The following is a 26,438-nucleotide window of genomic DNA, read 5'->3' as shown; positions in this document are numbered from 1 at the left end:
CAAATGGCTTGTTTATAACCAATGAAGACATTTAAAACAATAACTCAAAAACAAAACATTTTAAATGTCACAGAATTCTAAGCGTTTCATATTTGAGGAAGACAATGTCGTGTGCGTTTAGAAGAACTTTAAACGGACTTCCATTTTTAGAACATCTGCAGAGGTGGTCTATTAATACACACATTATGATTTTTGTAGAAAATCTTGAACAGGCATTCTATGTATGCGAGGCTTTCGATGGGACTTGTAGCTACCCATACATTACCTTCGTCTTAATCCTTTTTTTAATTGAAGATCTGCTAAAGGTCTTCTATTAACTTAGCTCTCAAATGGCATTGTTGTCTAGAAGAACTTTCATAGGCCTTTAATCCGCAGGACACCTCTCATAGTTCTTCCATCGGCGGAATGCACTCCAAAGGACTTCCAACTGTAGAAGACCTATTTAAGTGCTATCAGATGTGTTTAGACCTCACAATGGTTATTTAAGAGGTATCCTTTTTATAGAATAACCCCAAAGTTATGTCCCTTGGAGACTACCAAAAAGCCTTCAACCAAAGAAAGACCTCTTTAATTACCTTAGAGACCTCGTATACCCACATAAAACCCTTCTAAACTTCTTCTATTTACAGAAGAAGGAAATTTTTAAATATTTGTATAAGGACTTCTGAAGACTTCTGGATGATCCCTCAGAGGCCTATTGACACATAGAAAAACTTCAAAAATTGTTTCTGCCTAGAAACTCTTTGAAAGGACATCTATCTTTGGGAGATTTTGAAAAGTTCTTCTAAAAGTCATTATATGTAAGGTCTACTTCTACTCCCTGCATAAGACCTTTCAAAAGTATCCCAGTTTCGGAAAACACGTTGAAGGTCCTTTCAAATGGTATCTGTCAAAGAATGCTTCAAAAAAAGTCCTTCAAAACGTTTCCCTTTAATAGAAGGTATTCAATACAAGACATGTTTTTCCAAAAATCCTTCAAAAAGTACGCCATTTATTGAATACCTTCTTCTAAAAGAAGATATCGCAATGATTTCTAAAATCTCTTCTATTGAGAGCTTCTTATATCTACAGATGACTCCAAAGGAAATTTCCATCTCCAGTAGATCTCTTAAACTAACTTATGTTTTGAAGATCTCTTTGAAATTTTAAACCTATGGGAGAACTGTAAAGGTCTTATGTATATTCAACCCTTCCGCAAGTCCTTCATCTGTGGAAGACTCTCAAAACTTCTTCTATGATCAGAAAAACTTCCAAAGGAATTCTGAGCGTAGAAGACTTACAAACGGTTTATGAAGGTCCATCTAGCGATTTTCAGTCCAATTAGACCTCCTAAAGTATTTTATTTCTAGAAGAGGGTTTAAACATATTTTATTTTCAGAAGAACTGTAAAGAGTCATCTGTAAAGAGAATTTCCATAGAAGATAGCCATTCGGATAGCGGATCTACTGGGACCTCCAAGAGGCTGAAACACATTTTTAAAGTCCTCTATTTTCTAAAGGCCTCTCGAAAGTACCCCATCTCCAGAAGATCTATTTTTAGAAGCCCATTCAATCGCCTTCTATCTGAAAAAGGGCTCTCAGGGGTTTTCTTCGAACTTTTGAAGATCGCCAACTGTAGAAAATCGTTTATCTATAAAAGCTTTCTATGTGATTTCTTTTTATCCATAGAAGACCTTCGAAAAGTCTTCTCTATACTAGAACCTTCAAGGACCTGAAGGTCCTCTATTTGCTGAAGACCTCTCTAAAGTCTCCTATCTCCAGTAGATCGATTTTTTGAAGTCCATTCAATCTCCTTTTTTTCTCCTTTGAATACATCCAACTGCAAAAATCTTTTTTCTATAGAAGCTTTCCAAACGGGTTTCTATCTGTAGAAGAACATGGAAAAGTCAACTATCTACTGGGACATCCAAGAGACTAAAACACATTTCGAAAGTCGCCCGAATGTCCACCTGATCACCTTCTATCAGAAAAAGAGCTCTCAGAGGTTTTCTTCGAACTTTTAAAGTCCTCTTCCATCTATAGAAGATTACCAAGATATATTTTTTCCAAAGGAGGATTTCAAGCTCTTCAAGTCAAGCCCTCCACAAAGTTTTCCAGCAATAAAAGACATTCAAAGGCATGCTATCTACAGGAGCCCTCAAAGATATTCCATCAATATGAAGCCTTCAAATGGTTCTAAATCAATTGCAGATGCATTCTGTCTAAAGCATACCTCCAAAAGGCCTTCAATCGTCAGAAAAATTTTTCAAATATTTTTTCAATCTAAAAATATTAAAAAAAGGTCTCCACTGAGACGAACCCTAAAAGTTGTTGTACCTATTGAGCACCTCAAGACGTCTTCTTTCTATAGAATATCTCCAATAGGCCTTTTATCCGTGGAAGTCTTTAAATGAGTCTTCTATTTACAAAGGACATGTAAATGGCTTATGGAAGCCTTCTAAAAGGGGTTCTATCTTTAAAATACCTCCATAAAGTCAGTCAAAACGTATTCAATAAATAGGAGACCTCAAAAATTGTTTAAATATATCAAAGACCTCAAAGAGCTTTCATTTCTAATTTTCTATTATATCTCAAAAGCGTTTTCTCTGTACAGAAGGCTAAAAAAGGTCTTCTCTTTTAGAAGATCATATAAGGTCCTCAATTTACTGAAGGCCTGTAAGGATTTTCTTTCTATATAGCGAAAACCTCCAAAGTTTTTCAATCTATTGAAGATCTAAAATTCCAAAGTTGCTCTCCAAACGGAATTTATGTTTACTAGATCCGTAATATGAGGCTTTCCTACTTCTGGTCATTATTCGAAGGTCTTCTGTTCAAAAATTAGATTTCTAAGAACTTCTAACGAAACCACCTCCATATGTCCAGGCTACACATAAACAGCGACCTCAATACCAAACTTCAGATTTCCAGCGCTATCTGTTCACCCACTGCCAAATTGTACCAGATATAATAATATTTAGTACTTTTCGTGCACTTGCAGTACCCAATACACCATTTCAAAATTCCAGCTTCATCAGTTCTCCCCAAACCAAACTGTTCTAAATTTTTTACCATTTAGTACAGTTCGCACACCTATTTCGCATTTGCAAAGCCATCCTTATACATCCAACTTACCTTCCAACCTTGATTCTTATATTAATTTTCAAGATTTTAGCTTCCGTTCACATAAAACCAAATAGCACCATTTTAGAAGTTTAGTACAATGTTGGAAATTTCATAACCATACAGTTCGAATTTTCAAAACCCCTTTGGTGGTACATCTATCCTGCATTCTATCAGTGATCCTCACTCCAAATTTCAGAATTCTAACTCATTTCTTTAGTCTACAAAAATGTATTCAATTTTTAGTACTATTTGTTGCCTTGCGAATTTCCAAAATTCCAGGCCCCCAAACTGGACCTCGCTCAAAATTTCAAAAGCTCCTGCCGTTTCGTCTAGGCGTTGATTCTATATCAGTCAGTCAGCTATTTTACTACTCTTTTATACATAGTTATTAGGATGTTTCAAAATGTCTTTCATCTTCCTAAAGATCTCCTAACATATTTCCAATCAAATTTCTCTTAGACACATCGCACTCTTTATTTTATCTCATACTTTTTACTATTAAAAGAGAACACACATTCTCTCTCTTTCTTAAATTTCTCCTTATCAACTTGTTGTTGTCCGAAAGTTTTCCATTGCATGCTGAGCAAAAGTTGTTCAGCAGTTGTTTAAATTTTGCCTATCAAAACACACACGCCACACGCTATGACATCTGCCGCTCGTCGTCTGTACAAAGTTCTCGTCACCCATCCGGAGGTACCACTTCCCGCGCTGGAATTCCTTCGCCAGAAAGGATGTGAGACGATTGTCTGTGAAAATATTCCCCCGGTTCGTTCGGATATACTTCAGAAATTACCCGGTGTTGATGCCATCTTCTGGGCCTCCTATCAACCATTGAATGGAGAAGTACTCGATGCGGCCGGTTCACAGCTAAAAGCGGTTAGCACAATGTCATCGGGCATTGATTATGTTGATGTGCCGGAATTTAAGCGTCGTCAAATGCCATTGGGGCATACTCCGGGCGTCGTTAAGAATGGAGTGGCTGATTTGGCCATAGGACTGATGATAGCAGCAGGACGTTTCTTTCATGCCGGACGGCAGCTAATCGAAAAGTAAGTGGAATTCATGATTGTTGTTTATCAATGAATTAATTAATGGCTAGCGGAACAGCTGTTCTATTAGCGAAAGCTTTCCTACTACAAAAAGCTTTTATATATATTTATTAACCCTTAAATGGGCAGAGGATAGGATGGAAACTTTAGAAATGATGCAACGCATTTCTAAATCAAAAAAAAAAAAAAAATGCAGAAAAATTGTTCAAAAAAAATGATCCTTGATAAAAATTCTTTAAAAAATCCACGTTTATTGTTGGGCTGGCCCTTGATAATTTTTTTTTAAAAAATCCACGTTTATTGTTGGGCTGGTCCTTGATAAAAATTCTTTAAAAAATCCACGTTTATTGTTGGGCTGGCCCTTGATAATTTTTTTTTAAAAAATCCACGTTTATTGTTGGGCTGGTCCTTGATAAAAATTCTTTAAAAAATCCACGTTTATTGTTGGGTTGGTCCTTGATAAAAATTCTTTAAAAAATCCGCGTTTATTGTTGGGTTGGTCCTTGATAAAAATTCTTTAAAAAATCCGCGTTTATTGTTGGGTTGGTCCTTGATAAAAATTCTTTAAAAAATCCACGTTTATTAGTCAAAAGGTCCTTTATAAAAATTCTTTCAAAAATCCGCGTTTATTAGTCAAAAGGTCCTTTATAAAAATTCTTTCAAAAATCCACGTTTATTAGTCAAAAGGTCCTTTATAAAAATTATTTAAAAAATCCACGTTTATTATTCAAAAGGTCCTTTATAAAAATTATTTAAAAAATCCACGTTTATTATTCAAAAGGTCCTTTATAAAAATTCTTTCAAAAATCCACGTTTATTGTTGGGTTGGTCCTTGATAAAAATTCTTTCAAAAATCCACGTTTATTGTTGGGTTGGTCCTTGATAAAAATTCTTTAAAAAATCCACGTTTATAAGTCAAAAGGTCCTTTATAAAAATTATTTAAAAAATCCACGTTTATTATTCAAAAGGTCCTTTATAAAAATTCTTTCAAAAATCCACGTTTATTGTTGGGTTGGTCCTTGATAAAAATTCTTTCAAAAATCCACGTTTATTCTTGGGTTGGTCCTTGATAAAAAAATTCTTTAAAAAATCCACGTTGGGTTGGTCCTTGATAAAAACTCTTTAAAAAATCCACGTTTATTGTTGGGTTGGTCCTTGATAAAATTTTTTTTAAAAAATCCAGGTTTATTGTTGGGTTGGTCCTTGATAAAAATTCTTTAAAAAATCCACGTTTATTGTTGGGTTGGTCCTTGATAAAAATTCTTTAAAAAATCCGCGTTTATTGTTGGGTTGGTCCTTGATAAAAATTCTTTAAAAAATCCGCGTTTATTGTTGGGTTGGTCCTTGATAAAAATTCTTTAAAAAATCCGCGTTTATTGTTGGGTTGGTCCTTGATAAAAATTCTTTAAAAAATCCACGTTATTAGTCAAAAGGTCCTTTATAAAAATTCTTTCAAAAATCCGCGTTTATTAGTCAAAAGGTCCTTTATAAAAATTCTTTCAAAAATCCACGTTTATTAGTCAAAAGGTCCTTTATAAAAATTATTTAAAAAATCCACGTTTATTATTCAAAAGGTCCTTTATAAAAATTCTTTAAAAAATCCACGTTTATTGTTGGGTTGGTCCTTGATAAAAATTCTTTAAAAAATCCACGTTTATTGTTGGGTTGGTCCTTGATAAAAATTCTTTAAAAATCCACGTTTATTGTTGGGTTGGTCCTTGATAAAATTCTTTAAAAAATCCACGTTTATTGTTGGGTTGGTCCTTGATAAAAATTCTTTAAAAAATCCACGTTTATTGTTGGGTTGGTCCTTGATAAAATTCTTTAAAAAATCCACGTTTATTGTTGGGTTGGTCCTTGATAAAAAATTCTTTAAAAATCCACGTTTATTGTTGGGTTGGTCCTTGATAAAAATTCTTTAAAAAATCCACGTTTATTGTTGGGTTGGTCCTTGATAAAAATTCTTTAAAAAATCCACGTTTATTGTTGGCTTGGTCCTTGATAAAAATTCTTTAAAAAATCCACGTTTATTGTTGAGATGTTGGTTGATAAAAATTCTTTAAAAAATCCACGTTTATTAGTCAAAAGGTCCTTTATAAAAATTCTTAAAAAAATCCACGTTAATTGTTGAGATGTTGGTTGATAAAAATTCTTTAAAAAATCCACGTTTATTGTTGAGATGGTGGTTGATAAAAATTCTTTAAAAAATCCACGTTTATTGTTGAGATGGTGGTTGATAAAAATTCTTTAAAAAATCCACGTTTATTAGTCAAATGGTCCTTGATAAAAATTCTTTAAAAAGTCCACGTTTATTGGTCTAATGGTCCTTGATAAAAATTCTTTAAAAAATCCACGTTTATTAGTCAAATGGTCCTTGATAAAAATTCTTTAAAAAGTCCACGTTTATTGGTCTAATGGTCCTTGAGAAAAAGTCTTTACAAAATCCACGTTTATTGGTCTAATGGTCCTGAATAAAAATTCTTTAAAAAATCCACGTTTATTGTTGAGATGGTGGTTGATAAAAATTCTTTAAAAAATCCACGTTTATTGTTGAGATGGTGGTTGATAAAAATTCTTTAAAAAATCCACGTTTATTGTTGAGATGTTGGTTGATAAAAATTCTTTAAAAAATCCACGTTTATTGTTGAGATGTTGGTTGATAAAAATTCTTTAAAAAATCCACGTTTATTGTTGAGATGTTGGTTGATAAAAATTCTTTAAAAAATCCACGTTTATTGTTGAGATGTTGGTTGATAAAAATTCTTTAAAGAATCCACGTTTATTGTTGAGATGTTGGTTGATAAAAATTCTTTAAAAAATCCACGTTTATTGTTGAGATGTTGGTTGATAAAAATTCTTTAAAAAATCCACGTTATTGTTGAGATGTTGGTTGATAAAAATTCTTTAAAAAATCCACGTTTATTGTTGAGATGTTGGTTGATAAAAATTCTTTAAAAATCCACGTTTATTGTTGAGATGTTGGTTGATAAAAATTCTTTAAAGAATCCACGTTTATTGTTGAGGTGTTGGTTGATAAAAATTCTTTAAAAAATCCACGTTTATTGTTGAGATGTTGGTTGATAAAAATTCTTTAAAAAATCCACGTTTATTGTTGAGATGTTGGTTGATAAAAATTCTTTAAAAAATCCACGTTTATTGTTGAGATGTTGGTTGATAAAAATTCTTTAAAAAATCCACGTTTATTGTTGAGATGGGGCTTGATAAAAATTCTTTAAAAAATCCACATTTTTTGTTGAGATGGTCGTTGATATAAATTCTTTAAAAAATCCACGTTTATTGGTCTAATACTCTACCTAATCTGATATAGCCTTTGTTCGAAATTTTTTCATTTAAGGGTTAAACAGGAAACTTTCGATTACATTTAAAGTTCAAGTGTTATTAACATTTTTTGTGCTGTTAACTTTTAACAGTTGAGTTAAAAGCTTTTGTTTAGGAAAAGCTTTACTATATGACATTAGGGTGGTCATTAAATTTGCGGTATTATCTGATTATTCCAGCTCCAAGTGGGAAAAGGAGCGCATTAACTGGTTGATGGGTCAAGAGATACGTGATTCTGTCATTGGATTCATGGGATTTGGAGGAATTGGTCAAGCCATCGCCAAACGTCTGCAATGTTGGGATGTTAAGAAAATCATCTACCACACAAGGACGCGAAGAGAGAATGATGTTGACTTTGGAGCCCACCATGTGACATTTGATGAACTACTGAAGGAAAGTGACTTCTTGGTGGTGGCTTGTCCCTTAACTGCGGAAACAAAGGGGAAATTTCATGCCGAAGCATTTGGTAAAATGAAAAAGAATTGTGTCTTCGTCAATGTGGGTCGGGGAGGTAAGGGTGTTGGCTTTTCTGTGGTTTCAATTTTATTTAAATAATTTTAATTTTTTTAAGGAATTGTGGATCAAGACGCCTTGATTGAAGCCTTGAAAACGGGTCAAATATTTTCCGCTGGTTTGGATGTTATGACCCCGGAGCCATTGCCCGCCGATGATCCTTTAATGAAAATACCAAATTGTGGTAGGTATTTAATGTATTTTTTAGTTCCAATAATGGTTCGGCTTCCGAACCGCATTAAGGTGAGAACACAAAGGAGAATTTTTTATGTGGCATCAAGTTTTTTTTTTTTTTTTGTAAATAAACCATACATTTTGAGTTGACTTAGAGCGATTCCGGTCCATTCTTATATTAAAAACCTAGACGTTGCTTTATCTCATAAAATATCGTATGTATCCTCACCTTTAGACTGGGAATAGGAAGCCAATATTTAAGTCCGCACTATTTTGTTTAACTTCTTCATTTTTTTTCTTAATTTTCAGTTGTCATCCCTCACATGGGCACCCAAACTCTAAAGACCACCACTGAAATGGCCATGTTGGCAGCCAATAATCTTATCAATGCCCTCGAAGGAAAACCCATGGTCTGTCCTGCCTATTAAAAACCAACCATCCGAATTTCTTTAAAATTTTAATTTCAAATTTACTCATCATTATCTTTAACACTTAAACTTATAAATAAAGTATCCCATTCCTCACGATTCAGAGCATTCAAATATTTCCTTCTCTGCTCCAGCACCACCTCCATCAAATCGGGATCATGTTTCTGGGCCACTTCCAGAGCCTTACGCCAGTTATGCATTCTTAAACACAAGGCCACAGCTTCACGATATTTTCGATTATGAATTAAAATCGTTTCGGCTTCAATGAGTCTTCCCAGCATCAGAGAATTTTCCGCCATATATTCAGGGCTGGAGGGATCCAATGTTTTGATGTGCTGTAAATAGCTAACCTTATCGATTTGTAATGCCGCCGAATAGGCTTCTTCGCTAATTTGAAGCTGATTTTTACGAGTAGCCACGGCGGCCAGGGTGGCCCACAGATAGGCATTATGGGCCAAACGACAAATCTTTAACGATTGCTGCCACTGGCCCTCGGCCAGAGTGCGATGCAATATTTCACAATACATATTGACGGTTATGGGTAACAACGCCCCTGCACAGCGGAATGTGACAATGGAGTCTTCAAAGGATTCAATGGCTATATTTTTACCAAATTCCCTGGAGGAGGAAAAAACGAACTAAGAATTTAAAAATTAAAATCCGTTCCTAACTTACGTGGCATCTATGGTCACTGTGGTTAAGGCAATAATGGTTGGATCTGGTGCTCCCTCACCGGGACAGTACCAAATACTGTAGCAGGTGTCATGGACGCCGACCAAAATATTCGATTCACTTGCCCACTGCACTGTCGTCACCTGTGTTCCAATTTTATAAATCTCTCCCGATGTTGATCCACTTATACCACCACCAATTGCACTTCTCTCGGAACTACTGTTCAAATTCCTTGTCTCAGTTATATAAAGTTCCCGATTGTTGTCTATCATCACAACAAATTGATCATCTACCGTCCCAGCTCGACATGCGGCAATTTCAGCGATTTGCGTCTTGGCCTTCAGCATAAATGGCTCATATTGGCGCGTGGCTCCAGGGATTAAATCGAAGATATGCAGGACTGAAAGTGGAAGCGTAAGAGATTTTAGAAGTGGAAAGCTTAATGGGGTATTTTTTCCATAGAAGAGCTGCAGACGCTCCTCGATCCAAAGAATAGCTGCAAAGGCTCTTCGATCCATACAAGAAGTGCAGAAGCTCTTCAAGCTATAGACGAGCCTCGGAAGGTATTCTAGCCATAGAAATGGTCTTCTAGCTATAAAGGAGCTGCAGAAGTTCTTCCACTCACAGAAAAGCTGTAAAAGATCTTCTAGCCATAGAAGAGCTGTAGGAGCACTTCTAGCCATACGAGACCTGCAAAAGCTCATCTAGCCATAGGAGACCTGCTAAAGCTCCTCTAGCCATAGGAAAGCTGCAGAAGTTCGTCGATCGATAGAAGAGCAGGAGCTCTTCTAGCTATAGGAGAGCTGCAGAAGTTCGTCGATCCATAGAAGAAATTCAGAAGGTCTTCTAGCCATAAAAGAGCTACAGAAGCAGAAAGTCTTGTAGAAAAGCTTCAGAAGACTATAGAAGAGGTATTCAAGCCAGCTTCAGAAGATATTCGATCCATAGAAGAGCTTCAAAGGATCTTCTATTCAAATATGATTTTCAGAATGTCTTCTATTCATAGAAGAGCTTCCGAAGGTCTTCTATTCATAGAAGAGCTTCCGAAGGTCTTCTTTTCATAGAAGAGCATCCGAAGGTCTTCTTTTCGTAGAAGAGCCTTCGAAGGTCCTCTTTTCATAGAAGAGCTTTCGAAGGTCTTCTTTTCATAGAAGAGCTTTCGAAGGTCTTCTTTTCATAGAAGAGCTTCCGAAGGTCTTCTTTTCATAGAAGAGCTTCCGAAGGTCTTCTTTTCATAGAAGAGCTTCCGAAGGTCTTCTTTTCATAGAAGAGCTTCCGAAGGTCTTCTTTTCATAGAGGACCTTCAAAGGTCTTCTTTTCATAGAAGAGCTTCCGAAGGTCCTCGATCCGTTAAAGAGCTTCCAAAGGTCCTCTATTCGTAGAAGTGTTTCCGAAGGTCCTCAATCCGTTGAAGAGCTTCTGATAGTCCTCTATCCATAGAAGAGCTTCCGAAGACCCTCTATCCATAGAAAGCCTCCAAAGGTTCTATATCCATATAAGAGCTTCCGAACGTCCTCCGTCTTTAGAAGATCTTCGGAAGGTCCTCTATCCATAGAAGAGCTTCTGAACGTTATTTGTCTTTAGGAGAGCTTCCGAAGGTCTTCAGTCTGTAGAATACCATCCGAAAGTCTACTATCCATAGAAGAGTTGCAGAAGCTCTTCGATCCATAGAAGACTTACATATACGTTCTTTCTTGAGGTTTTGCCTTACCCATAGTATCGGAGTTATCCCTTACAACCAGCGTATCCAATCCCAGCGAGATACTGCGCCCATTAAGCAATGGAATCTGCGCTTGACTGCCAGGATAGCGGGGATTCAAATGTAATCTTCCAGTATAAGTATATACCCATATCGATGTTGAGTCCAAAACCATGAAAAATCTGAAGAATAAATCATAAGTTATTAATTTTTCAAAATTTCCAAACTACACCCCTTACTTCTTGCCCACTTGTATGACCCTCACATCGGTACGACCATCAATTATAATCGGTGTATTGATGTACTTCTCATTGTAAATATGTATTTGATTTGATGTGGCCACAATCAAATGTCCATAACCCAGAGCGAAATTTATAATCCTCTCAGTGAACTCCAACATATCACTGCTGCCATTGGTTATGTCCTCCAAACGCAGAGATTTGCGTCCAGTTGTTGTGGCCTTTAAATTTCTCGATATCATTTGTTTCTGGACAATATAACCCACAATTAGTTGTCCAGTAGAGGTACCACATGCCACCTGAGTACCATCCGATGACCAGGAGAGGGCATGAAATGAGCCAACCACCGGTTCGTTAAAGCGGGCTGTGCTGTAGGACCACTATCGGAGGAAAAATATATGATAATTTTTATGGGAGTATTTCAAATTTTCAGAGTACCTACCCCGGCTGTGGAGCACAATTTCAGCATATTGAATGTGCTAACCAATAGAATATCCTTTTCGGGGTTAAATGCCACAGCTGTGATGGCATACTCTTCGGTAGTACTGGTAAATAAATTGGACCCTTGTGAATCCCAAATTTTAAAACGATAATCTTCACCTCCTGAGGCTATAATATTCGAATGTGGCGACCAGCTAAGAGAAAAAACCAAGCCATCATGGGCACACCACTATTTAAGGAAATAAAAAAAGCGATGACATATTATTAGTCCTTTAGGACATGTGCAGATATTGTCTTCAATATATATTCTTTCGTTCAGATGATCCTTTAACTCACCCTTATCAATTTACTGTTAGCAGCCAAGGGTTTGACCGATATATAACCGCCTTGGCAGAAAACAATCGAGGTCGAATTGGGCGCCCATCTGGCGCAACGTATGGGTTCATCACTCTGTATAACCGTGGAACGTAACATACCCGATCGAGACCAGATTTTTATGACTCCATCCTCCCCAGCTGGAAATGAGTTAAATGATTTTTAAAGAATATTTGCAAGGATATTTGAGGCAATGATTGTGGATTTTTTTAAAGAATTTTTATCAAGGACCATCTCAACAATAAACGGAGATTTTTTTTAAAGAAATATCAAGGGCCATTTCAGCAATAATTTTTATCAAGGACCACCTCAGCAATAAACGTGGATTTTTTATAGATTTTTTATCAACCACCATCTCAACAATTAGCGTGGATTTTTTAAAGAATTTGTATCAAGGACCTCAAGGGCTATAAACGTGGATTTTTTAAAGAATTTGTATTGAGGACCTCAAGGGTTATAAAGGTGGATTTTTTAAAGAATTTGTATCAAGGACTTCAAGGGTTATAAACGTGGATTTTTTACAGAATTTGTATCAAGGACCTCAAGGGTTATAAACGTGGATTTTTTACAGAATTTGTATCAAGGACCTCAAGGGTTATAAACCTGGATTTTTTAAGGAATTTTTATTAAGGACCATCTCAACAATAAATGTGGATTTTTCAAAGAATTTTTATCAAGGGATATCTCTTAATAAACGTCGATTTTTTAAAGAATTTTTATCAAGGACCATCTCTACAATAAACGTCGATTTTTTACAGAATTTTTATCAAGGACCATGTCTACAATAAACGTCGATTTTTTTAAGAATTTTGATCAACCACCATCTCAACAATAAATCTGGATTTTTTAAAGAATTTGTATCAAGGACCTCAAGGGTTCTCTCAACAATAAATGCAGATTTTTTAAAGAATTATTATCAAGGACCATCTCAACAATAAACATGGATTTTTTTAAGAATTGTTATCAAGGACCTTAAGGAGTATAAACGTGGATTTTTAAATAATTTTTATCAAGGACCTTAAGGGTTATAAACGTGGATTTTTTAAATAATTTTTATCAAGGACCTTAAGGGGTATAAACGTGGATTTTTTAAATAATTTTTATCAAGGACCTTAAGGGGTATAAACGTGGATTTTTTAAATAATTTTTATCAAGGACCTTAAGTGGTATAAACGTGGATTTTTTAAATAATTTTATCAAGGACCTTAAGTGGTATAAAGGTGAATTTTTTAAATAATTTTTAAATAATTTTTATCAAGGACCTTAAGGGGTATAAACGTGGATTTTTTAAATAATTTTTATCAAGGACCTTAAGGGGTATAACGTGGATTTTTTAAATAATTTTTATCAAGGACCTTAAGGGGTATAAACGTGGATTTTTTAAATAATTTTTATCAAGGACCTTAAGGGGTTTGAACGTGGATTTTTTAAATAATTTTTATCAAGGACCTTAAGGGGTTTGAACGTGGATTTTTTAAATAATTTTTATCAAGGACCTTAAGGGGTTTGAACGTGGATTTTTTAAATAATTTTTATCAAGGACCTTAAGGGGTATAAACGTGGATTTTTTAAAGAATATTTTTCAAGGACTTTAGATTCCATAAACGTGAATTTTTTGAAGAATTTTTATCAAAGACCTTAAAGGCCATACACGTGGATTTTTTAAAGAATATTTTTCAAGGACCTTAAAGGCCATAAACGTGGATTTTTTGAAGAATTTTTATCAAGGACCTTGAAGGCCATACACGCGGATTTTTTAAAGAATATTTTTCAAGGACCTTAAAGGCCATAAACGTGGATTTTTTAAAGAATATTTTTCAAAGACCTTAAGGCCATAAACGTGTATTTTTTAAAGAATATTTTTCAAGGACCTTAGAGGCCATAAACGTGATTTTTTTAAAAAATATTTTTCAAGGACCTTAGAGGCCATAAACGTGGATTTTTTAAAGAATTTTTATCAAGGACCATTTCAACAATTAACGCGGATTTTTTAAAGAATTTTTATCAAGGACCTTAAGGGGTATAAACGTGGATTTTTTAAAGAATTTTTATCAAGGACCATCTCAACAATTAACGCGGATTTTTTAAAGAATTTTTATCAAGGACCTTAAGGGGTATAAACGTGGATTTTTTAAGTAATTTTTATCAAGGACCTTAAGGGGTATAAACGTGGATTTTTTAAATAATTTTCATCAAAACGTGGATTTTTAAAGAATATTTTTCAAGGAAATTAAGGTCATAAACGTGGATTTTTTTAAAAAATATTTTTCAAGGAAATTAAGGTCATAAACGTGGATTTTTTAAAAAATATTTTTCAAGGAAATTAAGGTCATAAACGTGGATTTTTTAAAAAATATTTTTCAAGGACCTTAAATGCCATAAACGTGGATTTTTTAACGAATATATTTTAAATATCTTAAGGCCAATAAATGTGGATTTATTAAAGAACAGTTTTTAAGGATCTTAAGGCCAATATACGTGGATTTATTAAAGAATTTTTATCAAAGATCATTAGATCAATAAACCCAGATTTCACTTTTTATTTATTTCTTACCCGTCAACAAACCAGCTGCATCTGGGCTCCATCTGCCCGAAGAAATTGCCGCCGCATGAGCTGTTATACTCCGCTCAACCCTTGAACTTTTATTCAAAATAATAAAACGGCCATCATTGCTGCAAATGAGCAGGGTGTCACTGCCCTTGCCACCACCGCTGCTGCGGCCACCCAAAAGCAACCAATGCAAGTCAGTGGGTATGAAATCATCCGGTAATTTTGCCACTTCCACGGAGTCCCTGGTTGCTGAGCTCCATTTGAATATTTGGTGGTCATCACTGAAAGAAAGACATTTTTTCATTTCATTTTTGTTAATTGTTTAATATTTATATCTTACCTCACAAAATAAATTTCATCATTGCTGCTCCAATCGACACAGCTCAAGGGTAGATTTTCCAAAGTTTTATCATTGTTGGCATTCTCCTTATTTCCTCCTGGTCCACTAGTGATGTTATTTGAATTTAAATTCAGACCATATTCTCCATTGATGTTCGTTGGTGTCTTTTTGCAAATATGAGTTTTCAATTTCATTTTATTATTAATTTTCTTTGCTTTTGCATTTGAGATTTAGTCAGGCTCATTGAATTTTTAAGGACTAAGAAAAAAATGTCTGTCATTTTTAATATACCAGCCAGTGCCATGGCAACGACTGAAATTATTAAAGGACACAAATTTAAACGGCAAACACCTGCTGCATTTTGTTTTGGGTACAATTTGAAAATAGGGGGATGTTTTTCACAAATATTATTATATAGTTACAGCTATGCACGTGTAGATGTCGCCACTAACTCTTCTCATAGGTTGAGAAAATGGGGAAGGAATAGTTTGTCTCCTTTTAAACGAAATGTGTTCTCATTGTAGGATTACCATTTCATTTAAAATTTATACCAACGCCAAGTAGGTATTGGATAGAGGTAAATTTTCAAAAAAAAATTTTTCTAAAATAGTATAATAATTGTAGAATAATATAAAAAATTGTACAATTTTCAGAAATTTTAAAACAAAAGTTTTTATTTTTTAAGGAAAGATAAAAAGCCGTTTTTTTCTGAAAAAAAAATGAAAAAAAATATTTAAAAAAAAAAAATTCCAAAAAAAAAATGATTTAAAATGATATATTTGAAAAAAAAAACGGACAATGCAGTACACATGCGTTTTGGGCCTGAACTTAGATCCAGTCCGAAGATCTATAGCCCATCGATCAACTTTCCGTATACCGCCGACTTTCGTCACATTTTTAAACGAAAATGTCTGGAATTCAGTACTTAAAGGTTGCTACGTGTTCCTAACCCCCATGCACCGTTAATATAGGCCCACATTGTGTTAAATCTTCCGTATAACGGTATCACCGTATATTTGGTAATGTTATGGGTTTTCCCATTTTTTTACGGAATCGTTTGATTTTTATACCCTCCGCCATAGTATGGAGGGTATATTAAGTTTGTCATTTGTTTGTAACACCTCGAAATATACACTTTAGACCCCACTATGTCGATTTAGCAATGTCCGTCCGTCTATTCGTCTGTCCGTCTGTGGAAATCACTCCAGCTTCCGAAAGAAATGAGGTAGGTTGATAAAATGTTACTCAAATGTGTACTATGTCTGCAGGACTTTTGGTATTGCAAATGGGCCATGTAGGTCCACGTCTTCGTATAGCCCCCATATAACCGTACCATCCGTTATTCGGTATTTTGATGATTATAGCGACATTATTTACCGGAATTGTTTCAAAATTGGTATTTAAAGTTCGTAACAGATACTAGGGCTTAAGTCAGAAAATGGGCCATGTAGGTCCACGTCTTCACATAGCCCCCATATAACGGTACCTCCCGATATTCAGTATTTTGATAATTTTAGCGACATTATATACCGGAATGGTTTCAAATTTCGCATTTGAAGTTCGTAATGCACACTACAGCCCATGACAGAAAATTGTCTGTGCAGGTCCACGTCCTCGTATAGCCACCATATAACGGAACCCCCGTTATTCGGTATTTTGATGATTTTAGCGACATTATTTATCGGAATTATTTCACATTTTGTATTTGAAGTTCGTAATGGATACCACAGCCTATGCAAGAAAATTGTCCGTGCAGGTCCATGTTTTATAACCCCCATGGTACCTCCCTATATTCGATATTTTGATGATTTGAGTTACATTATAAACATATTTTTTCCAAATTTCGCATTTGTATATTGTAATAGCTTGTGACAAAAATTGCCTATGCAGGTCCACGTCGTCGTATAGACCATAATTTACGGTTACATTCCGTATTTTTAAGATTTTAACAGAATTTTTAACGGATTTTATTTTTTTTTAATTGCCAAATTTTAAGCAAATGGTGGAGGGTATTCAAAGTTCGGCAAGGCCGAACTTATATCTTTTTTACTTGTTTTAACTCACCCCGTATGTCCGTCCACCCGTCTGTCCATGTTAATTTGTAATAACTCTACGGTCGCATTTATGGTCCGATTCCCACGGAATTGAAAATGTATATAGGGTTAGGGTCAGAATATAGGTCTATTGCGTTTGGAGATGATAGCACAATATTTAGGGGTTGAAAAGGACCCAAAACTGAAAAATTTTCTGATTTTTTAGAGGTCGCAATTATAGACCAATTGAAGTGGAAGTTAGCATGGAGCTAGAACTTATGTCTGAGCTGAAACCTTCCAATTAAGATGGTCATCGGGTAATATTTAGAAGGTGAAATAGACCATATTTTTTTTTTAAATAAAAGTAAAAAATTTTATCCATATTTGACCTAAATATATTGAAATGAATAAATTTCCGAAATGAATAAATTTCTCGACTACTTTACATAAAATTTCCAATCACTTGCCAAATTGACACCATTTATGTTGACAGTTTTCTGAACACAGAATTGTCCTCCCTTGTCGATAGCAAACCAAATACCATTTATTTCATAAATCATAATGGAACATTGTTCAAACTTGAAGGGTTGCTACCCCTAACACACACAGGTAAATGTCAAGGGACCCTTGTTTGCATTAATATATATATTCGTAGGAACATTCGTGTTATTGTAGCATATGAAACAATTTTAACCTATTCACAACATACATGTATGTGTCCACACATAAATATCGCACGTCCACCCATCAACAATCAACGATATCTAGGATATGTACATAATTTATGCATGTTCTACTGGACAATTATGCTGTGACCTGATTTTCGAAGGACATTGACATGGGCAAAATGAGGTATTTCTCCTCCTCCCCACTGTCATTCACAGCCAATAACTTTTGTCACAATGTCCACAATCAGGTTGAAAGTTCTTGATTGTTGTCTCTCTGCTCCATGGAAAATCACCGACCGTGATGTGATAATGTTTTCAATGTATTATGTTGACACGTTTAATGATTTGAAGTACTTATGTTGCAGGGGGAATGTGTTTGTGGAATAGGTGGGGAAAAGGATTTACATTCTATAACTATGTTTATATGGAACAGTCTAAATTGATTCAATAGATAAAATATCGAATAAAAGTCTTCTATAGACATAAGAAGCTAAAAAAATTTAAGAATATTTAACAGGAAACTTTAATTTTCATACCCTACACCACAAGGTGGTCAGGGTATTATGTCTTTGTGCATTTGTTTGTAACAGGCAAAAGGAAACGAGATAGACCCATAGTTCCCTTTGATGATCTGCATAGAATCACATTCTGAGTCGATTTATGCATGTCCGTCCGTCCATCTATCCATGTATTTTTGTAAACAAAGTACAGTTCGCATTTATTGTCCTATCCAGATGAAATTTTGCACAAATCATTTGTTTGGCCCAAGGACGAACCCTATTGAAATGGGAGATAATCGGTAAAAATTTAGATATAGCTCCCATATATATCTTCGTCAGATTTGCCTTTTATTGTGCACCAAACGTGTAATATCGGTCCGACAAGTATGGAATTTTGCACGTACGATCAGATTGGACCTGAAAATAAGTATGCCGAATTTGATCGAAATCGGTTCAGATATAGCTATAGCTCCCATATATATTGTTCATCCGATTTGCTATTTTTGTCCTCCACAGCCGTAATATGCACCCTGTAACAACAATATTTGGAGAAATGTATCAAATACAGCTCAGAAATACATTTGCTAAATTTTATCGAGATCGGTTCAGATTTGGATATAGCTCCCATATATAACTTCTTCCGTTTTACCTATGATTGGGCACCAAACGTCTAATATTTGGCCAAATTGAATGAAATTTGGCACTTACGACCGAATTTAGTCTAGAAGCTAGTATGTCAAATTTGGCGAAGATATAGCTATAGCTCTCATATATACTGTTCATCTGATTTGTCATATTTGTTACCCACTGCCGTAATATGCACTCCAACGAGCGCATACCCACGATATTCAGGGAAATATATCAAATACAGCTCAGAAATATCTTTGCCAAATTTTATCGAGATCGGTTCCGATTTGGATATAGCTTCATATATATTTTTATCCGATTTCAAATTAATTGTGCACTAAATGGGCAATACAAGTCCGAATTTAGAAGATACACATGCTTCGGCATATTTAGTCCTTTGAACTTTAAATTATAATTATAATCATAGCGTGTATGATTGAATTCTTCCATAAAAACTTTTAATTGTTATGTGGAGCTCTACTAAATTAGCAAAGTGGTGTAGGGTATCATAAAGTCGGCCCCGGCCTTTCTTTACTGGTTTAAGAATATTTATTTGGGGACTACAAATTTAAGATTTTCAAGAATTATTGGGAGTATATATGAATCGAAGTATAATGAGAAAGAAATATAAAAATAGTGGATGTTTTTGGTTTGGTGTGACTACAACATTCTTTTCTATACCCTCAGCCATGCGGCTACAGAGGGTATATTTCATTTGATACTGCTCTCTCTCTTTGAACCAAATCAGTTAGGCATGGACATTTTTGGGCACGAAAATCGGGGAATCTCTTATAATGTATTTTTTGAAGAAAAATAAAAATCGTAGATTTTTATAGGATATCTTTGATGACAATACAGGTTTTGGGATTTTTATACCCTACAACAGTATGTGTTGTTTCTGGTTGAGAGAAATATTTAGATATAGCAAATTGCAAAGAATCGCTGGCTTCTATCGGAGGTTTTGACAGATAAAAGTATTGAAAATTGTGACGCTGTGTGGATGAGGTATCAGAAGGGGTTTTGAACCCTATGTAGGGGAGGTACCAGAATAAATGGCGCGGTCTCTACCATCTTTATAACAGATTTTGTGTTGATGAAAATTTTGGCATTTAACAAGTCTGAATGGAATCGGTTGTTCATTCCACGTTTTATGTGCTTCATTTATATTCAAAATTTTGACATTCTGTGGAGGAGGTACCAGAAGGAGTGGACTGATACATCTTCATAGCAGATCTTATGTTTTAGGTAACAATGGGATGTGTGAAATATGAAGAGTACCGGATGCTTATTTCGGATTTTATGATCGTTTTGGCTATTCAAAACTTTTGACCCTTTGTGGGGGATGTAAATGAAGGAGTTGACCGATATCTTCAATCTTCACACCCGACGTTGGTTTAGAAAAAATATTGTGATGTGAGTAATTTGAAGACCAATGGGCACTTACATCACATTTTATAAGAGTTATAATTATTCAAAATTTTGACCCTTTGTGGGGGAGGTACTTGATGGAGTAGAACGATATTGTCCATTTTCGCACCTGATTTAGTACTGAAGCAAATATTGGTATGCGCAAGGTTGGAGCAAAATCGGGTTATCCTATCTCATTTTGTGGAGGAGGTACCAGAAGGAGTGGACCGATATTTCCCATCTCCAAACTCGATCTTAGTATGACAATAATATTACGATACGATGAGTTAAAGTGCGCGTTAGCCAGCCAGACAGACAAGCAGGCGAAAGGACGGATGTGCATCGCTAGATCAACTTCAAATGCCCTGAGATGGAGTTGGTCCAAAGAGACCTAGGGTTCGTTATTTAAATGAGGAACGTTTTGGCCGTATCAAATGATATGTATACCCTCCCATCTATCGAAGAGCTTCAGAAGTTTTTTTTCTTATTTTTATTAGAAGATCTTCTATGTATTGAAGTATTAAAGAGCTTTAGAAAATTTTCTACATTAAAAAGAACTTCCAAAGGTCTTCCATATGAAGATTTCGGAAGATTTGTTGAAAAGCTTAGAAAGACCTTATATCTTAAGAATATTTTTAGAGGTTTTTTTTCACAACTCTCAAGGGCCTTAGCAGAGTTTCAAAAGATCTTCTATCTGTAAAAGAGCTTCTATCTGTAGAAGAGCTTCAGAAGGTCTTATATCTGTAGAAAAGCTTCAGAGGAGGGGTTCAGAAGGTCTTCTATTTGTAGAAGAGCTTCAGAAGGTCTTCTATCTATAGAAAAGCCTCAGAAGGTCTGCTATGCGTGGGAGGGCTTCAGAAGGTCTTCTATCTGCAGGAAAGCTTCAGAAGGTCTTCTATCAGTGGGAGAGCTTCAGAAGGTCTTCTATCTGTAGGAGATCTTCAGAAGGTATTCTATCTGCAGGAGGGGCTCAGAAGGTATTCTATCTGCAGGAGGGGCTCAGAAGATCTTCTATTTGTAGAAGAGCTTTAGAAAATCTTATATCTGTAGAAAAGCTTCAGAAGATCTTCTATTTGTAGAAGAGCTTCAGAAAATCTTCTATCTGTAGAAAAGCTTCAGAAGGTCTGCTATGTGTGGAAGGCCTTCAGAAGGTATTCTATCTTCAGAAAAGCTTTAGAAGGTCTTCTATCTGTGGGAGGGCTTCAGAAGGTCTGCTATCTGTGGGAGGGCTTCAAAATGTCTTCTATCTGCAGAAAAGCTTCAGAAGGTCTTCTATCTGTAGGAGAGCTTCAGAAGTTCTTCTATCTGTAGGAGAGCTTCAAAAGGTCTTCTATCTATGGAAGAACTTCAGAAGGCGTTATTTCTACAGAAAAAGGCGCCTTCTATCTAAGGAAGAGCTTTCTAAGGTATTCCAATTCTGAAGAGAAGAAGAAGGTTTTCCATCTAAGGAAGCGTTTTGGAATGCCTCCTACTTATAGAATACTTTCAGAATGTCTTCTATGTAAAAAAATCTTCATGTGTACTTGGAATTATTGAAAATCTTCAGAAGGTATTAAACCAATCTGAAAGAATTCTGTGAGACTTCTACACTTTGTAAGGCTTCTATGGGAAGGGTCTTTTCAGAAGGTGTCTTTAGATAGAAGTCAATATAAATGCTTCTATAGATAGACAAACTTTTGAAAGGAATTCCTTTCTTTAAATATCCCACACAGTTCATCTACCTTCTGAAAAAAGGGTGCTGAATGGAAGACACTTGTAAAGAACACATTCTTAAGCCTTTTCATATATAGAGGACATTCTAAACTCACTCTTTTGATAGGAAATCATCGGATGACTATTTATGTATAGATTATCTTGTAGATAGAAGACATTCTAATATATTTCGGCACCTATAAAATATTCTGAACGCCCTATACATGTGAATTCCTTTCAAGACCTTCTCTATATAACAACTTCAAGTGGTTTTCTATAAATAGCTGATCTTTCGGTGATAAAAGTCCTTTTGATGGTCTCCTATAGAAGGTTTACGTCGAAAAGATTTCTACGAATTGAAGGTCTTCTACAGGTTTAAGGACTCTTGAACGCATTCTATCAATTGTATAACTCTTGAAGACTTTCTTAATAAAGGAGACATAAAACAGGTGCACAGAAGACATTCCAAATTCCAATTCCTCCTATATGAAGAGGGGCTCCCAATGATCGTCTATCTAAAGAGTGTATACCTTTTAAGAGACAAAGAGTCCTTTGGTCATATTTCCCAAAATTTGATTTTCTCCTTCCTAAGTAAACTATCATTAACTGTTTTCACATAACAATTTTCCTAGAATAAATTTTGATTTCGACCACCCTACCTTAACTTACCCTAATTAGTTTTCGCCTAATTGTTTTCTAGTTTCGTTAACACTTTCCAAAAATAAAGTTAACAAGGAGCGTAAAAGGATAACATAAACAAATTAAATGACATTCCGCATATTTCATTAATCAAACTAAAAGAATGATAATGAATTATTGTTTGAATAACCACATTAGTCCTGACATTTGTGTTTGGGGTGAATTGAAGAAAAAAGACAGTAAATTGAAGCTAGTTAATGTGGAGCAGTCGTTAGCCTGCTATAAACAAATACGCATAGAAAAAAAAAAAAACAAGTAAAATAGCAGTAAGTTCGGTCAGGCCGAACTTTGAAAACCATCCACCATTTGAAACGAATTACAATATTTTCAAAAACTAAAATTCATTAAAAACTCTGTTAAAATCTTTAAAATATCTAATATCGGAAGGTGCCGATATATGGGGGGATATACGATATCGTGGACCTATATAGACAATTCTTTTTGAGGGGGTAAAATGCCCACAAGGGACTCCTTTTGTGGAATTTCAGACAATTCCATTGAAAAAATGTGGATAAAATCATCAAAATACCAAATTTCGGGGGTACCGTTATATGGGCGCTATACGATATGATGGACCTATATAGATAATTCTCTGCCGAGGTATAAAGTACCCACAAGGAACTTCTTGTGTGGATTTTCAGACAATTCCGATGAACAATGTGGGTAAAATTATCAAAATACCGAATATCGGGGGTACCGTTATATGGGGGCTATACGATATCGTGGACCGATATAGCCCATCTTCGAACTTGACCTGCCTGCAGAAAAAGAGAGATTTGTGCAAAATTTTAGCTTCCTATCTTAATTCGTTTAGACTGTAGCGTTATTACAACAGACGGACGGACAGCTGAATCGCCTTAGAATTTTACGCTGATCAAGAATATATACACTTTGTTGGGTCTAAAATGATTATTTCGATGAGTTACAAACGGAATGACGAACTTAATATACCCTCCATACTTTTTTTGGTGGAGGGTATAAAAACAATACCATTTCAGGATATTTACGCTTTTTATTTGTGATTTCGAATCGGTTGCGAGTTGCTAATTGTCACAAACCAATTAATGATTGAAAGTGATTTTGTTATTTCCTGGGTAAACTATGCCCTTTCTCAATTCCATCACACCAAAGGTCATTATGTTCTGCCTAACGAGCTTTTGTGGAGGTTTGAATATGTGGAGGCCTTACCATTTGCCATGACAATTTATGTTGCCTATTTCATTCCAGCCAACCCACCCACCCACTTAATGTTCATCGGTTGTATGACCTGATTTGTGGGGACAATGACATTGTCATTTTCTCCACACACATTCTTTGTTTCAATTTTAGTTCAACTTGAAAATCTCCGGATATCGGATGGTCTTTGACGTTGTTCAGAATTTATTTTCTATACCATATTTTTTTTTCTTAGTCACACTCTTCAAGTCCTTAAAGTGAATGTAAATGAACTCGGCGGTGTTGGTGGTGGTGGGCATTATGAAAAGTTGACAGTTTTATGTCACACATTGTAAGTTCTCGCATTTCCGTTGCTCTAGCAAAATTCCACAGGATACTATCAAACTGTTGATAAAATATGGTAGATGGGAGAAACATGCGAAAGCAAGTATGTAGGATAAGTTATAAAATAAGGACTTTGTCGTAAGGGAGCAAAAGTTGTATTTGTTGTGTTAGGCTTGAATCCTTTAGAGACTAGTACTTACTCGTGTATTACATATGCCATTGGCCTTATCGCAGGCAGTTTAACAACAGATAAATCGGATGTAATGCGAAGGGAATTGAATACATTGGAATATGATCTAGTCAACTCTTTCGCTAATAGCTGAAAAATAGATAGGGTCAACATATATGAATCCACAAATCGGATGTGTTACTATTTTTTATAAAGGGACAAAGAAAAGTCCTCACTTGAGTGTCCCCTAGGAATCTTAATCCGAAAATTAAAAAAAAGAGTAAGGAAAGCTCAAAATTCGGGCGAGGCCGACTATATGATACCCTACACCACTATGCATATTTAGTAGAGCTCTTGTAAAAGGTTTTTATTGGGCATTTCTGAGCTGCATGAGATATCTGGTACAAAATATGATTATGGTAGAGTGCATATTCCGAAAGTTGGAGATTTAAACACCAAATCGGATGCATCATATATATGGAGCTAGAGCTATATCTGAACCGATTTTCACCAAGTTTTAAATTTTAACTTCTAAAATTCGTTCGGAAGTTCAACTTTTCACTCACTTTGGGCTGAAATTTGCCATTTGGTGCACAAGAACCCTGAAATCGGACGAAGATATATATTGAAGCTATATCCAAATCTGATCCGATCTTTATAAAATTTGAATCATGTATTGGTAGGCTGAATTTAATATCTGGTGCCAAATATAATTTTTATGGGGTGTATATTACGAATGTAAGGGAGTTAAACACCAAAATCGGATGAAACATATATATGGGAGCTATAGCTATATCTGAATCGATTTTCACCAAATTTGAAGCACATGCTTGTAGGCTGAATTCGGTCGGATGAGTTCACTCCATTTGGACTGATATAAGCTATTTGGTTCACAAGAAACCTAAAATCAGATGAAGATATATATGGGAGCTATATCAAAATTTGGACCGATTTTCGCCAATTTCAATAGGGTTCGTCCTTGAGCCAAACAAATGTTATTTAGAAAATTTCATATATCATTCGAATAATAAATTCGACCTGCATTTTGTTTACAAAAATACATGGACAGACAGACAGACGGACGGACGGACATGCATAAATCGACTCAAAATGTGATTCTATTCTGATCACCAAAAGGAACTATAGGTCTATCTCGTTTCCTTCTCCATGTTACAAACAAATGCACAAAGACATAATACCATTACCACTATCTGGTGTAGGGTATAAAAACAACAAATTAAAAAGCAGTAAGTCTGGTCGTGCCGAACTTTGAATACCCTCCACCATTTGGAATAAATTTGGAAATTTAAAAAAAAAAAAAAAAATGGAGACTTGGATCAGCATACGCAATTTTCTGTCACATACTGTAGTACATATAACCAAGTGCAAGTACGGAATTTGAAACAATTCCGGTGACTAATGTCACTAAATTCATCAAGACCGGGACCTGCATAGACATAAGGAACTTCAAATACGAAAAACGATTCCGGTGAATTATATAGTTATATGAAAGCCATACCAAACCGGTGACCTTTATAGCCAATTTTCAATACCAAAAGTTCTGCAGACGAAACACACATCCACGTTTATTGTTCCAAATGTCCCTCTGAAAATTTTAAATAAATCCACGTTTATTGGTTCAAATGTCCCTCTGAAAAAAATGTTTAAAAATCCGCGTTTATTTGTCCTAAAGGCTGAAAATAAGTTTAAAAAATCCGCGTTTATTTGTCCTAAAGTCGGAAAATATGTTTAAAAAATCCACGTTTATTGGTCCAAATGTCCTTCTGCAAAAATGTTTAAAAAATCCACGTTTATTGGTCCAAATGTCCCTCTGAAAAAATGTTTAAAAAATCCGCGTTTATTTGTCCTAAAGTCGGAAAATATGTTTAAAAAATCCACGTTTATTGGTCCAAATGTCCTTCTGCAAAAATGTTTAAAAAATCCACGTTTATTGGTCCAAATGTCCCTCTGAACAAATGTTTAAAAAATCCGCGTTTATTTGTCCTAAAGTCGGAAAATATGTTTAAAAAATCCACGTTTATTGGTCCAAATGTCCTTCTGCAAAAATGTTTAAAAAATCCACGTTTATTGGTCCAAATGTCCCTCTGAAAAAATGTTTAAAAAATCCACGTTTATTGGTCCAAATGTCCCTCTGAAAAAAATGTTTAAAAGATCCACGTTTATTGGTCCAAATGTCCCTCTGAAAAATGTTTAAAAAATC

At 35.1% G+C, this 26,438-nt stretch overlaps 2 protein-coding genes across 2 annotated transcripts; one reads left to right on the top strand and one right to left on the bottom strand.

Annotated features, from left to right (window-relative positions):
• The first annotated feature begins 3,678 nt into the window (after positions 1–3,678).
• LOC101889184 (glyoxylate reductase/hydroxypyruvate reductase) lies at positions 3,679–8,713 on the top strand. The gene is made up of 4 exons (XM_005183143.4): positions 3,679–4,150; positions 7,670–8,001; positions 8,062–8,187; positions 8,487–8,713. The coding sequence occupies exons 1-4, from the start codon at positions 3,744–3,746 to the stop codon at positions 8,603–8,605; spliced, it is 984 nt and encodes a 327-aa protein (XP_005183200.2). The 5' UTR covers positions 3,679–3,743; the 3' UTR covers positions 8,606–8,713.
• On the bottom strand, positions 8,647–15,155 carry LOC131803541 (intraflagellar transport protein 80 homolog). The gene is made up of 8 exons (XM_059124888.1): positions 14,923–15,155; positions 14,586–14,863; positions 11,993–12,171; positions 11,658–11,885; positions 11,216–11,595; positions 10,989–11,158; positions 9,281–9,677; positions 8,647–9,223 (listed from the first exon to the last, which is right to left on the bottom strand). The coding sequence occupies exons 1-8, from the start codon at positions 15,114–15,116 to the stop codon at positions 8,647–8,649; spliced, it is 2,403 nt and encodes an 800-aa protein (XP_058980871.1). The 5' UTR covers positions 15,117–15,155.
• Positions 15,156–26,438: the final 11,283 nt, after the last annotated feature.

The sequence above is a fragment of the Musca domestica genome, unplaced genomic scaffold, assembly GCF_030504385.1.
Source record: "Musca domestica strain aabys unplaced genomic scaffold, Musca_domestica.polishedcontigs.V.1.1 307, whole genome shotgun sequence".
Classification (NCBI taxonomy): domain Eukaryota; kingdom Metazoa; phylum Arthropoda; class Insecta; order Diptera; family Muscidae; genus Musca; species Musca domestica.
This window is presented reverse-complemented; position numbering and strand designations above follow the sequence as displayed.

What these genes read in the sequence shown, in the direction of transcription:
- LOC101889184 (XM_005183143.4), top strand. Translation starts at nt 3,744, where the DNA reads ATGACATCTGCCGCTCGTCGTCTGTACAAAGTTCTCGTCACCCATCCG. An exon ending in GGACGGCAGCTAATCGAAAA is followed by an intron (nt 4,151 to 7,669) that starts GTAAGTGGAATT and finishes TGATTATTCCAG; the next exon opens with CTCCAAGTGGGAAAAGGAGC. An exon ending in CGTCAATGTGGGTCGGGGAG is followed by an intron (nt 8,002 to 8,061) that starts GTAAGGGTGTTG and finishes AATTTTTTTAAG; the next exon opens with GAATTGTGGATCAAGACGCC.
- LOC131803541 (XM_059124888.1), bottom strand. Translation starts at nt 15,116, where the DNA reads ATGAAATTGAAAACTCATATTTGCAAAAAGACACCAACGAACATCAAT. An exon ending in AATTGTGCTCCACAGCCGGG is followed by an intron (nt 11,596 to 11,657) that starts GTAGGTACTCTG and finishes TTCCTCCGATAG; the next exon opens with TGGTCCTACAGCACAGCCCG. An exon ending in GTCATACAAGTGGGCAAGAA is followed by an intron (nt 11,159 to 11,215) that starts GTAAGGGGTGTA and finishes TTTATTCTTCAG; the next exon opens with ATTTTTCATGGTTTTGGACT.